The 13,859-nt window shown below is 39.1% G+C and overlaps 2 protein-coding genes across 2 annotated transcripts; one reads left to right on the plus strand and one right to left on the minus strand.

Annotated features, from left to right (window-relative positions):
• The first annotated feature begins 44 nt into the window (after positions 1–44).
• LOC117031570 (olfactory receptor 1361-like) lies at positions 45–998 on the plus strand. The gene has a single exon (XM_033122048.1). The coding sequence runs from the start codon at positions 45–47 to the stop codon at positions 996–998; it is 954 nt and encodes a 317-aa protein (XP_032977939.1).
• Positions 999–7,217: 6,219 nt separating this feature from the next.
• On the minus strand, positions 7,218–8,186 carry LOC117031571 (olfactory receptor 1361-like). Its single transcript, XM_033122049.1, has one exon. The coding sequence runs from the start codon at positions 8,184–8,186 to the stop codon at positions 7,218–7,220; it is 969 nt and encodes a 322-aa protein (XP_032977940.1).
• Positions 8,187–13,859: the final 5,673 nt, after the last annotated feature.

Below are 13,859 nucleotides of genomic sequence, written 5' to 3' on the forward strand. Positions count from 1 at the left end.
CTATTTAGATTACAATAACATTTATTTCATACAGAATTCCAGACATGGATAGAAGAAACCAGACCTGCATCTATGAGTTTCTTCTCATGGGCCTCTCTGAACACCCAGAGCAGCAGCCTCTCCTATTCGCGCTCTTCCTAGCCATGTACCTCATCACCATGTTGGGGAACCTGCTCATCATCCTGGCCATAGGTTCTGACCAGCACCTCCACACCCCCATGTACCTCTTCCTGGCCAACCTGTCCTTCTCTGACATTGGTTTCATCTCTACAGTAATTCCCAAGATGCTTCATAATATTGGCTCAGGATGTAAATTGATTTCTTATGGGGGGTGCCTTACACAACTCTATTTCTTTGGCCTATTTGCAGACCTAGACAACTTTCTCCTGGCGGTGATGGCACTTGACCGCTATGTGGCCATCAGCCACCCCCTCCATTATGCCATGGCCATGAACTCCCAACGCTGTGTCCTGTTGGTGGCTGGGTCATGGGTGGTCACTACCTTCCATGCCCTAGTGCACACCCTCCTAATGACCAGGCTTTCCTTCTGCGGCCCCAATATCATCCCCCATTTCTTCTGTGATCTGGTCCCACTCCTGAAGCTGGCCTGCTCCAGTACTTATGTCAATGGCCTGATGCTCATCCTGGTGGGAGGAACACTGCTCATTGGACCCTTTGTCTGCATCCTTACATCTTACTGCTACATTGCATTGGCTATCCTAAGAATTGACTCTCCAAAGGGTAAGCAAAGGGCCTTCTCCAACTGCACCTCCCACCTCTCTGTGGTCGCTCTGTTTTACAGCACAGCTATTGGGGTCTATTTATGTCCTCCATCCTCCTCCTCTGGTGGAAAGGACAGAGTCTTCTCAGTGATGTACACCGTGGTGACCCCCATGCTGAATCCTTTCATCTACAGCCTGAGAAACAGGGACATGAAGGGGGCTCTGGGAAAACTACTCAGAAGGAAAACATTCTCTCCCAGCACTTTCAGGACTTGACTCCAAGACTCAGAGCTGAGAGTCGAAAATTGGCCTCCTGAGAGCGCAAGCACTGTAGCTTCCTTGAACCTGAGACCCCTCTTTTTCTTCTGTTTATATTTCAAAGTACAGAATTGACATCTGAGGACAGGGAGGGGACCAGTGATGTCAGTAACCCCCCGTCATCTTTGTGAAGTGCCCACGCTCTGAGTAATTTATGACCCACTGTCACAATGGTTCTTGTTAATGTTAATGAATGCCTATGAAAAGTCCATGGGTGGGGGCTTGTATACATATAAAATGGAAATGAAAGTCCAAATTTTTGTTTAGCTCAAGTTATAAAGGAAGAGATCTCTAAGCCAAGAATACAGGATTCATTATGTCTGGTAGAACGAAATACAAAGGAACTGATCTTATACTTTATACTTAAATAGACAGTGTTCTTTCTATAGAAGAAGAAGAATGGAGCTTTAAGTCCTGCGTTCCAGTGCTGGCTTTGCCATTAATGAACTGTGACAGCTGGATAGTCACTTAATGTCTCTGAGCCTTAGTTTCCCCATTTGTAAATTAAAGTAACTGGATTATGTTCGCCTAAGTTCCCCCTACACATATACCTGAGTTCTAATAATATTTATTGTTATAGTGACTGGATCTCAAGACTTGAGTCACAAGTTACAAGTCAGAATCAAAAATCTACCACGTTCTTACTGTGAAACTTGAGAAACATTCTTTGCCTCTGAGTTCTGGTTTCTTTACCTGTAAAACGTGAAGAACAACTACATCATAGGACTCCTCTGAATAATAAATGTGAACTCACTTGGATCACCTAGTAAGTGCTCAATAAACAACACTTAAGTTATTTCCATAGCTTGGCTATCATGAATAACGCTGCAGTGAACATGGGGGTAATTCTGGTTACCATGAGGATCGAATGACATAAAAGCATTTGAGCACTTTAAGCAGAATGCCTAACATATAGTAAGCACTCAACATATGTAAGGCTATTATTATTGCCAATTATGTGCATTCAATCATGTCTGTGTCCATATATATTTCAGATTTTTGAGTGCTGACTGATATGAGAGCTGATAAGATATGTCACATCTCACTTTCTAGGAAAACGAATGATTTGTGTTCCCAGAATGAACACAGCATAAGTAAAAGAGAAAATACCTATCCAAGTTGGAGAGTTACGAGTCAGATCAAGAAAGAAAACATTAAAATAATATTTTTAACCAAAATATAACCCCTACAAATCAATAATAAAAATACAACAACCACATAGAAAAAATGGGCAAGCATGTAGTTGGAAAATTCAAAGAAGAAAAAAGTAAAATGGTCAAAAAAATTGCCCCCAGCAATTAAGAAAATAAAAAGTGAAACTATCATAAAGTATTGTTTCTTTTTCCCTCATTAGACTGGAAAACAATAAAGAGTTTGCAAAAGGGCCCTTGAAGGGCTTGAAGGGCTTCCCCTGAAGGGCTTGAAGGGCTGTAAAAATTGGTTTAAACTCTTTGGCAGGCAATCTGGTGGTACCAATTGATTTGAAAAATACACATGCACTTCCATCTAGCATTTCCATTTCTAGAAAAAATATATGTACACAAAAATGCCTGTGAAAGGATAGCCATGTAGTGTTGCCTTTGTCATAGTACCCCCTCCAAAAAGAAAAAGGAGATAAGTAAGTGGCATGAGTAGGGAGTTGTTTATATCTTCTGCTACGTCTAACAACCCACAAAATACTTTAAAAGTAACAAAGTAGGTCTGATGGTGACATAGGAGGTCCATGATATATTGATGAGAGGAACGAAGAAAGCTCCAGAACAAGTGATCTCATTTTTGTAAAAACAAAATTGTACATATACATATGTGCATAGGAAAGTGTCTGAATCAGTACATGTCGAAACATTTAAAAAAACATTCACACAATTACCCCTGAAGAGGAATGGGGAAAATGAGAAACAAACTCTCACTTTTCAATGAATACATGTTTCACTGCTAACTATTTTTTAAAAATAAGTGTGTATCACTTAAAAGAAACGTAAAACAAGAAGCTACATCTTCCAGGACTCAGGGCAGGAAGAAACCCCCTTCATGCCTTGACCATATCTAAGTTTTCATGGGCTTTCTTCTCAGAGTCAAATTTTGGAGCACATGACAGAGAACCCCAAGTCCAGGCTGATTTCCCAGGTCCTGGGCACTCTCCTGGGATCAGCTGAGCTGCCAAGCCGCAGCCAGTCACTCATGCTAATATTGAAAGCACCACCTCATGGGCCCCACTCCCAGAGAAGGCAGCAAGTTTGGTCATTGACACATTTGGGAGACTGTGCTAGGGGAAACCATAGAATTCATACAGAAACACATGATAAAACCTCCCAGTACCTTTCCCAGACATGAAGAAGCTCCCTCAGGAGTCTGGCTGCCCTGCCATTCAACCCCTTCCTGATGCCTTTCTTGCTTCTGTGCTGGGCAATTTCCTCTTTCTCCCTTGAGTGGACTGAGCTGTGCTGCTGTCAAAAGAAGACACGATGACACGTGCCAGCTGAGGGAGGATGGAAGTGCCAAGCCCAACCCATTGCAGTCCACTTGGGGGTTCACTGTAAGGTATACACCCACATAGCAGTTCCTGAGCACCTCAGACAAGTGGGACTACATCAAACTAAAAAGCATCTGACAGCAAAAGAAACAATCAACAAAATGAAAAGGCAACTTATGGAATGTGAGAAGATATTTGCAAACCACACATTTGATAAGTGATTACTATCCAAAAGTATAAGGAACTCATACAACTCAATAGCAAAACAAAAACATATAATTCTATTAAAAAATGGGAAAGGACTTCATTACACATATTTCCAAAGAAGACATACAAGTAGCCAGTAAGTACATGAAACAGTGTTCAACATCACTAATAATCAGGGAAATGCAAATCAAAACCACAACGAGATATCACCTCACACCTGTTAGAATGGCTGCTATTAAAAAGACAAGAAGTAACAGGGAGGGCAAGGATGTGGAGAAATTTGAGCCCTTTTTGCACTGTTGGCTGGAATGTAAAATGGCACAGCTGCTATGGAAAACAGTATGGAAGTACCTCAAAAAATTAAAAATAGAACTATCACGAGATCCAGCAATTCCACTTCTATGTATACACCAAAAGAATGAAATTATTGCCTAGAAAAGCTATCTGCACTCCCATGTTCATTGTAGCATTATGCACAATAGTCAAAATACAGTAACAACCTAAGTATCCACGAATGGATAAATAGATTTTTAAAAATGAGATACAGATAAAATGAAATATTATTCATCCTTAAAATAGAAGGATATCATGTCATTTGCGACACCATGAATTAAACTGGAAGACATTGTACTAAGTGAAATAATCCAGACACAGAAAGAAAACAAAACTACATGATATCTCTTCTTTGTGGAATCTAAAAAAGCCAAATATATAAAAGCAGAGAATAGAACAGAGGTTACCAGTGGAAAGGAGTTGTGGGAAATGAGGAGATGTTGGTCAAAGGATACAAAGGATACAAAGTTACAGTTATATAGGATGAATAAATCTAGAGATCTAACGTACAATATGATGACTATAGTTAGCAGTATTGTAGTAAATACTGGAAATTTGCTAAGAGATTAGATTCCAGGTGCTCCTATCACATGCCCAAAAATGGTAACCATGTAAGGAGATGAAATGTTATTTAGCTAGACTATAATAATCATTTCACTATGTATATGTATATCAAATCATTTTGTAACCTTAAATATATAAAATTTTTATTTGAAAAAATTAAAGAAAATGAGAAAATTCTCTGTTATTTCTCCTTTGCTCTTTCATGACCTCAGCATCTGATTCTCTAACTCTCTCCACCACTATTTAGTTACTTTTGGAAATATAAATATCTATATAAATGGTTTACCTGACTAACAACTTGGATTCTCAATTCCTGACCTGTTTAGTGTCAACAATCTTTTACTTCACCCCATTTCAGCCATCTACTCGTATGGTCATATCTTAGACCTGGCCATTACAAATAATTGCACCATTGGTGAAATCTCAGTTTGAAACTTTTCAGTTCCTATCAACGTCTCTTCTTTCACCTTATTTAATTTAGTCCTCCAATACCAATAATTCTCTGAAATTACTGAGCTCTAGTATCTCTTGAATTTGTTTTTCATTATCTATCACCTAATTTATGTCCTTCATTCCCACCTTAACAAGAATACATTTTATGTTCCAGAACTGTAACCACCTTCTTATAAACATCCTTAATCCTTCTGCCCCTTTTGGCTGCCCCGGCAAAGGCCCAGCCCTAGGTAAACGTATCATTTTACTTATTCACGACTGTACTCGATCACCTGAACATTGTTGGAGAATATCGCCCAACCATGTTGATATGACTAATATTAAACCTGTAAATGAAATACCTAAATGGGCACTCAGTGTTGGCAGAGATGAGGCTTTCCATAACATTTCCGAGTACTTCACTTTCCCGTACTCTAGCATATCTCACACAATTTCTTTCTACAATTCTCTAAAACATTCCTGCTCCCAACGCTCTCAGTTGAAGTCTCACCAAGTATATACCATCTTCCCGCCATCAAATTCTCCAGCCCATCTCCATCCACATACTCCGACTTCCTTTTTGATACCGGGGAAGAAGTGGCTCATCTCCTAGATAAAATCATCCCCTTAACAGATGTGCATCCCCTTTCAAGGACTTTATTCTTGCAATTAATTGCTTTCTCTCTTGAATCCTGAATTTTTCATTATGTTCGAGATTATTTCTATCAGCAAAGGAACATGCTTAATGTTACTAGTCCTTACTAAAATTAGAAGAAATTTTCCCTTGACTCCTCAAGTTACACACCACTTTTTGTCTACCCTCTCAAAAAAAAAATTGTACTTGTGAAATATCTATCATCACAGCCTTTACTTATTCTCTTGCAATCTTAGCATAAAATGACTATAATTGTGATTTCCCCCAACACTTCACTTAATTGCCTTATCAAAGTTTCCAATAATCTATATCTTGTCAAATCTAATAGTCAATTATTTGTTCTCATTAACAACTTCTCAGCTTCATGTGAGAGAGTGACCACTCTTACATTCTGGAAACGACTCTTTTCTAGGATTCTGACATACCAATCTTACCTGCTTTCTTCCTACTAATGGCCACTTCTGTTTTCTCTGCTATCTCCTCTCCTAGACCTCTGAATGGTGGTGTGCGCAACCATCTCGGGGCACTGTTCACAATTCTCTTTTCTTTATTGTCTTACTAGGTGATTTTACAAAGCCCCATGGCTTTAAATATTATCTACATTTTGTTGTGACATTTCTATCTCAAGACAAGATCTCTCCATGAGCCTGAAGAATTATGTATTTAACTGCCTGTGAAATATCTCCACTTGGAGAGAGAGCACAAAATTAACATGGCCACACCGAGTTGTCGATTTTGCTCCCCCAGCACATCTGCCCTCCAGTTACACAGAGCCTTCCACAGAGAAATAATGAATCCACCAATTTGAACAGTCCGTCCTTGATTCTTCCTTTCCCCTCACATATTGCATCTGGTCTCTCAGTGTGTCTACACAGCTCTACTTACCCTGTGTCCCCAATCTGACCACCTCCTCCTGGCGTTAAAGCCACTCTGAAGACTCCTCCAGTCTCTATTATTAGTAACCTACTCTGTCTTTTGTGTAGTGACACAAAAGTTCAGATGGAATAATTCAGTCACTATCAGTATGAACTGTTGCTTGTTACTGTGAGAATGACAGGACACCATGCGATTTTATACTTTTGAGAGGTTTAGACTCCTGTATGGTTTACTCAAAAACCACTCTGTATAATGTAACTCACTTTGACTTATCTCTGGGAAACAGTACATGACACACGATCGCACAAATGATCAAATCTCTGTAGGCCAAACTGATCAGTAATAATTTGGTTTAGTCATCCCCCAGGACCCAAATTAGATCTGAAAGATGTGAGGTTCAAGTTTGGTGATTTAAAAATATCTTTTCAGTTCCGATGCGATGAGATTCGAGGTCAGTCAATGGGGACCAGAACTATTTATTCAAAAACTCACTTCTTCCCAAATCCAAATAAGAAAGAGCCAACAAGAGAGATTATTCCGCAAGAATGTGAACCACACCAGTTAGTAGGCGTGTACACCGTCCATTTGAGGCATTTTCAAGTTAGAGCTTCACTCCTTGGGCTCAGGAGATGTGCTGTCATTCCTGGTTGGCCTGGGGGCCAGGCTGGGATTTTCCTGAGATGTGGAGTTTCCTGAGAAGCCTTCGCAGGGCTCCGTTAACCTCCCGGTTCCTCAGGCTGTAGATCAGCGGGTTTAGCATAGGGGTAACGACTGTGTAAAAGATGGCGACCTGGCGATCCCGCTCCAAGTCATAGCCGGAGGAGGGCCGGAGGTACATGCGGGCCACAGAGCCGTACAGGAGCAGCACAACGAGGATATGGGAGCTGCACGTGGACAGAGCTTTGCGCAGGGCAGCCACTGAGTGCAACCGGGCGATGGCAACACCGATGCGGGCATAGGAACCCAAGATGAAGAAGAAGGGGCTGATCACCACAGCTACACCCTCAGTGAATATCAGCATTTCATTGACCATGGGGCGGGTGCAGGAGAGCTTCAGCAGGGGTGTGATGTCACAGAAGAAGTGGGTGACCTGGTTGCCACAGAAGGTTAAACGGGCAACCAACACACTGTAAAGGAGGCTGTTGAGGCTGACAATCACCCATGAGGTCAAGGTTATGCGTAGACAAAAGCAGCGGCTGATGATGGCAGAGTATCTCAAGGGGTCGCAGATGGCAACATAGCGGTCATAGGCCATGGCAGCCAACAAGTGGCCTTCCATGCTGCCCACAGCCATGAAAAAGAACAGCTGGGTCATGCACTGGTTAAAGGAGATGGTTTTACTCACAGATAGTGTGTGGACCAGCATCTGGGGAATAGTAGTGGTTGTGAGAAATATGTCAATAAAAGAAAGCTGGCAGAGCAGGAAATACATGGAGGTCTGAAGCTTGGGGTCTGAGAGGGCAACAATTACTAAGAGGGCATTGCCTATAACTGCCACCAGGTACATGGCAAGGACAACCCCAAAAATAACTGGCTGTATCTCTGGCCAGCTGGACAGACCCAATAAGACAAATTCAGTTACTTCTGTCCTGTTTCTAGGGGCCATCGACACATCATCTACAAAGAGCAAGTGTTAACATCAAATAATGCTGACATTTACTCTGGGATCACTTCTAGGAAACATCTTTTCTTTCATGGATGCCCCTAATTTCCAAACAAGATTTTTTTTCTCCTTTACTTCCCTTGCCATTGTCTTTCTATCCATATACTCACTCATTCACTCTTTAGTTTAACCCAGGTTCATTTATTGATCACTTACAATCTTTCAGTTTGACAGATACTACGGACAGCAGGATACATCACATATGGTCCCTGCTTTTATGAAATTCACTGTATGACAAGGAAGACATCACTATACACAGAATTTCTTTGGTGCTTGCTATGCACTGACGAGCATACTAAATATCACACATTGATCCTCATAACAAACCCATATGGTAGAAACTATAGCACTTTCAGTCCCATATTACAGATGAGACAACTAACGCAAAGTGACTACTCTGTTGAAGGTCTGATGGGATCTGAGTGACAACATTTGGACTTAACCCTGTATAGTTCTCTTGGACTTACGCAGCACAGTTCTCTGGTTGTCAGAGTTGGAAAGGGAAGGGAAGAGTGCCAAGGTCCAGCCAGGTGCCCGAGTCACTATATCTTTGATGGAGCACTGGAGTGAAGATCTGGGCTTAAATTTCTATGTCCAGAAGCTGGACATATTGTTCTTTTGGTAGGAAGTTCTTGTTCCATGAAGTCAACTGAACTTACCTGGGATGAGAGTAAAAGTGATTAATATAATCATTGATTTTATTAATCATCAATTTTCAATGAGTAATAAAAATCTGCTAGTGGATGGGATTCTCATGTCTTTTCAGCTCAGGTTGTCCCCACAGGTAGATCTACATGGTATGACAAAAAGATAACTTTTTAAGGCTGCTGTATGGATAAGGATATTTTAATGAAATACTGTATTTCTTCATGAATGTGAGAAAAATAATTTAAAAGAGTATAACAGAACACATAATAAAAAGCAGAGGTCTCTTAGACCAAGTTTGCCCACCTCCAAGTTTAGTTTTAGCTCTTTGTTGGTTCATACCTCTATGCCTCTAAATAATATGCTGCTTGCTTATGTATCTATGTACCAGTTTTATCAGTTTCAGACAATCTTTCGGCTCTCTCCTATGAAATATGAAGTTTTATCTTGTTTGCATTACCCCGCTTTTCTCCTCCTTTCCCCAAGTTTTTGATGATTATTTTAGTTTTCCAATTAATTGTTTTCCTGTTTTTAGATGGTATCCTCAAATCTATATTTCTTATTTCATCAGCTTCAGATTCCACTTATCTTCTTCACCCCTGAGACCGCCCAAAATTTGGAAAGCTGTACCTTCATTTGTTTATTGCCAAGATTGAAAACATATGAGTTGTAACCATAGTTAAGTCTTCCAGGTAGAAGCTGATAATCAGTAGACAACATTTATATTAGTATAACTATGTAAATATTTTTTACAACAGAAACAAATGATGTGTTATGGTTGCATTTATTCTTTGATGAGGTCAGTGTTCCCCCTACTAAAAGAGAATATTCCTAACACTGAGATTAAAGAAGCAAAACTATTTTAAGGACATCTCTCTCGGTGCTTTCTTTACTCTGAAGATCATACATTAAGCAGGAGCTTATAAGACAAAGAAAACTTACATTTTACAATGGCTGTTCTTTTTGTCTTTATTTCTTCCTGTATCCTTCTCTGTGTCAGTGGATATAGCTCAAGCTATGTACTCTTGTGACTCCATTATTCATTCAAGGCAGTGGCCACACAGAGATGTCTATATGGAGATATAGATGAAGGTGAAAAGGAAGAAGAGATGAGAAGAAAGAGAGATGGAATAAGTCCCATGGGGAAAGGGAGATAAAATGGTCTACAAGGGGAAAAAGTGTAGCAAAGAGTGTAGATTTATCCATTAGGAGGATAAGAATGTAGTAACATAGAAAGTCCATTTTCTTTCAAGTACCGCAAATCTGCCTTTTATCCTAGTTATCTGCAATAAGAGTAATAAGCAACAGTCGTGCTCTTGTTGTCTGACTTCTTCAAGCCTCAGCTCTTTATCTTTTCTATTTTCCAATATCTCAACATGACTTCCATTAGAGCCTGAGCTCTGTGGATCCCATTAAGGCAACTTTGAGAAATCAAGGATGCTGATGGGAGAGAGGGGAGTAATTTGTTTAGAAGAGAAATGAAGATAAACACATATACAGATTTGAACACCTCGAGACAGTAACCTACACTGAAATCTGGGAGAACAAAAACAAAAGGAAGAATCACTGAAATGAGACCAAAAAGCATCTCAGGTTTCCCATTTCCCACCTGGTACTTCAGGGACATCTAGAGTCATGGAGAAGGGTGAGCTCTGCAGTGATAAACCCTGATCCTACTTATTCTTGCCTTTCTTTTTTGATGAAAGCATCAAGGGACATCTTCACTGTTTCATCAATGTCTAAATGTTAGGAATATACTCTATTTAATGTCTTCTTGGTCTAAATTCTACTTCTAGTTGTTCCCTGTGTTGATGAATCACAAATGTTGAATTTGAGATACATAAATCAGAACCTCTTTTCCTGTCTCAAGAATATATCATCCAAATTCTCGCACAATAGATTAGGTCCTCTTGTCACACATTTCTTGTACGTGGGAACTGAAATGTCTCTCCATACCTTCCCGTGATCGCATGACTCTATACCTAAATCTTCATATCTTCACTCAAAAACCTATCTTTCCATGTTATTATTGAAAATTCTTCCATCCCACTGCCTCCTTCAACTATAATATTTGCATCTCATTCTATGTATTGGTCTTCTTGGTACAAATGTCACACTATTTTCTACAAAAGGATTACAAGTTCTTATTTTCTATCCCCCTTCTACTTACTATGAGGGCAGAATGTAACCTTATTCTCATCTTCTCTGTACCTGACATCATACACACAAGTTAGAAAGTCTGGGTTGAGCTCTTTGCCACATTCTCACAAAATTAGGGTTCCCTTTTTGTCCTTTTCCATAAAAGCCTTCTGTAAGGCAACTTATCGCAGTGAAACAGCCTTACTTACATGTGCTCATTCTGGGACTCCGCCAACCCCAGAAGCCTCCAATTGTGTTCAGATGAAATATTAATTAGAATGGGCTGAGCACTTTGACTTTTCTTTATAAACTGGGACTAGCTCAGGAGTTTGCTCTTTCCTTATATGTAGATCTTACTGAGGCAAAATCCATAGAGCTTCTAAAAACAACTGTGCCCGTAGGGAAGGTTTACCCTGTTGGGAACTTCATGGTCTTGCATAATGTCAGCAGTTAAGCAAGAAGAAACCCCAAGGGGAAATCGAGTCCTATTTCATCATCTCAAGAAACCATCTTTCCTACCTATCTTTTCCATAATTATTCAGTGTTTGTTATGAATCCAAGTATCTTAGCTGACGTAGTTATGAGGCACGACGCTTTATGAGACTGCAGGCCAATTCTAACCACTGTTATGTTTCCATTCTGCTCTCCAATGACTATCTCATTTCCTGCCCTCACCCAATTGGAGTCATGTCCTGGATTTCATCTAGCCATTTTGCTTATCTGTTTTAGAACTATTGTTAAACAACTATTAAACAAATAGTTGTTTAAATCAACTATTTAAATCAAATAGTTGATTTAAACAAGTCTTTGAGTATAAAAGAAACAGCAGGAGGTGGAGCTGTTGAAAAATCTGAGATTATATGCAAATTGGAGAGATTCTTGGTCTCATTTTAAAATATAGTAATAATGATATATAGCTTATTGATATAGGTTATGTATTGTGGAATTGATCACAAATTGAATATGTGCCAGTAGTTTCCATCACTGACCTGCACAGAAGAAACTCAGTCACATGCCAGAAAACCAAACTATTAATTGGTAAATATGATCAAAATTCAGTGGAAACAGAAAGAGAGTCTAATCAATCAAAATATAATCAATTTCTTCAAAAAAATGTACTACACTTATTCTTGTTTGCAGAGGATCTATTTGACTTTTCTAACAGCCCTACTTGCTTTGGGGAAGTGACTTCCTCCCCAGTGGTTACAGGTTGATGGCATTGTCAAATGCTCTCCTACCCCAGAATTTGAGGGAGGAGATAAAGGGACTGAAAATGGTTGGATGTGATTCATTTCAACCAGTCTCATTCTAAGCAGGCAGTCCTGGATTTTAGACTGGTTTTTTTCCCTCCACCTGACTCCTTACCCCTGTCCATACACCTACACCTCTGCTTTAACTACTGCTCTAATGAATAGATCTAGACATTGAACAGCAATAGCTGCTAATGGCACCAAAAAAGTTACATAACGAGACAGTATGTCTCTTACTGATGGAAGAACACACCACCCCCTATGAAGTAGGCTACCCTTTCCAAAAGTCAGACATTAATCTTATCGAGCTTCTACATTCAACTTCAAATTTATGGAAAACACACAGTACAGAGGAACTTGTTAAACTACAATTAGTGATAAAATCAGACAAATCCGACTGTAGGGAATTCCACAGGAAAATTACACAATGTCTTCCACAAATAAACTGTTATAGCTAATAAATGAATCGAGCTAATAAGCTTTAGAAGTTGCATAATAAAAGACCAACAAGAAAAATAAGCTATATTTTATATATATTAGCAATGAATAATCTGCAAGGGAATTTAGAAAGTAATTTCATTTACAACAGTATCAAAAATAATAAAATACTGTAGAATAAAGTTAGAGAGGCAGAAGACCTGCATACACTGAAAACTATAAAACATGGCTGAAAGAAATTAAAGAATACCTAGCTAAATGGAAATATAGACCAAGTAATGAATTGGGAGACTTAATATTGTTAAAATGGGAAGTCTCCACAAATTGATCTACAGATTCAGTGCAATCTCTATCAAAATCCAAATGGACTATTCTGTAGAAATAGAAAAGGCAATCCTAACATTCATACGGAATTGCAAGGAACTATGAGTACCCAAAATAATCCTGGGGGAAAAAAAGAAAAACAATGGTGGAGGACTCATGCTCCCATATTTCAAAACTTATTACAAAACTGCAACCAAAGAATGGGGAATTTGCAAAAAGATAGACACATAGATCAATGGAATATAACTGAGAGTCCAGAAATAAACCCATTTATCTTTGTCAATTTGATTTTGACAGGAGAATGAAGAATACTCAATGAGGAAATTATAGTCTCTTCAAAAAATAGTGCTGGAAAAATTGGATAACCATATATTAAAAATGAAATTGAACTTATATCTTATACCATATACAAAAATTAGCTCGAAATGGATTAAAGACAAACATAGACCTGATACTATAAAACTCCTAGAAGAAAACATAAGAGCTCCTTGACATTGGTCTGGGCAATGAATTTTTGTACATAACACTAAAAGCACAACCAACAAAAGCCAAAAATCAAGTAGGACTACTTCAAACTAAGAAGCTTCTACATAGCAAAAGAAAATAAAAAGGCGACCTATGGACTTGGTAGTAATACAATGGAAGGTTTTTCAGCCATGAAAAAGGAGGAAATCCTTCCATTTGAGAAAACATGGATGGACCTTGAGGGCATTATGCTAAGTGAGATAAGTCAGACAGAGGAAGATAAATACTGTATGATATCATTTCCATGTGGAATCTAAAAGAGTTGAACTCATAGCAGCAGAGAGAAGAATGGTGG

Source organism: Rhinolophus ferrumequinum, chromosome 12 (assembly GCF_004115265.2).
Source record: "Rhinolophus ferrumequinum isolate MPI-CBG mRhiFer1 chromosome 12, mRhiFer1_v1.p, whole genome shotgun sequence".
In the NCBI taxonomy this organism is placed as follows: Eukaryota; Metazoa; Chordata; class Mammalia; order Chiroptera; family Rhinolophidae; genus Rhinolophus; species Rhinolophus ferrumequinum.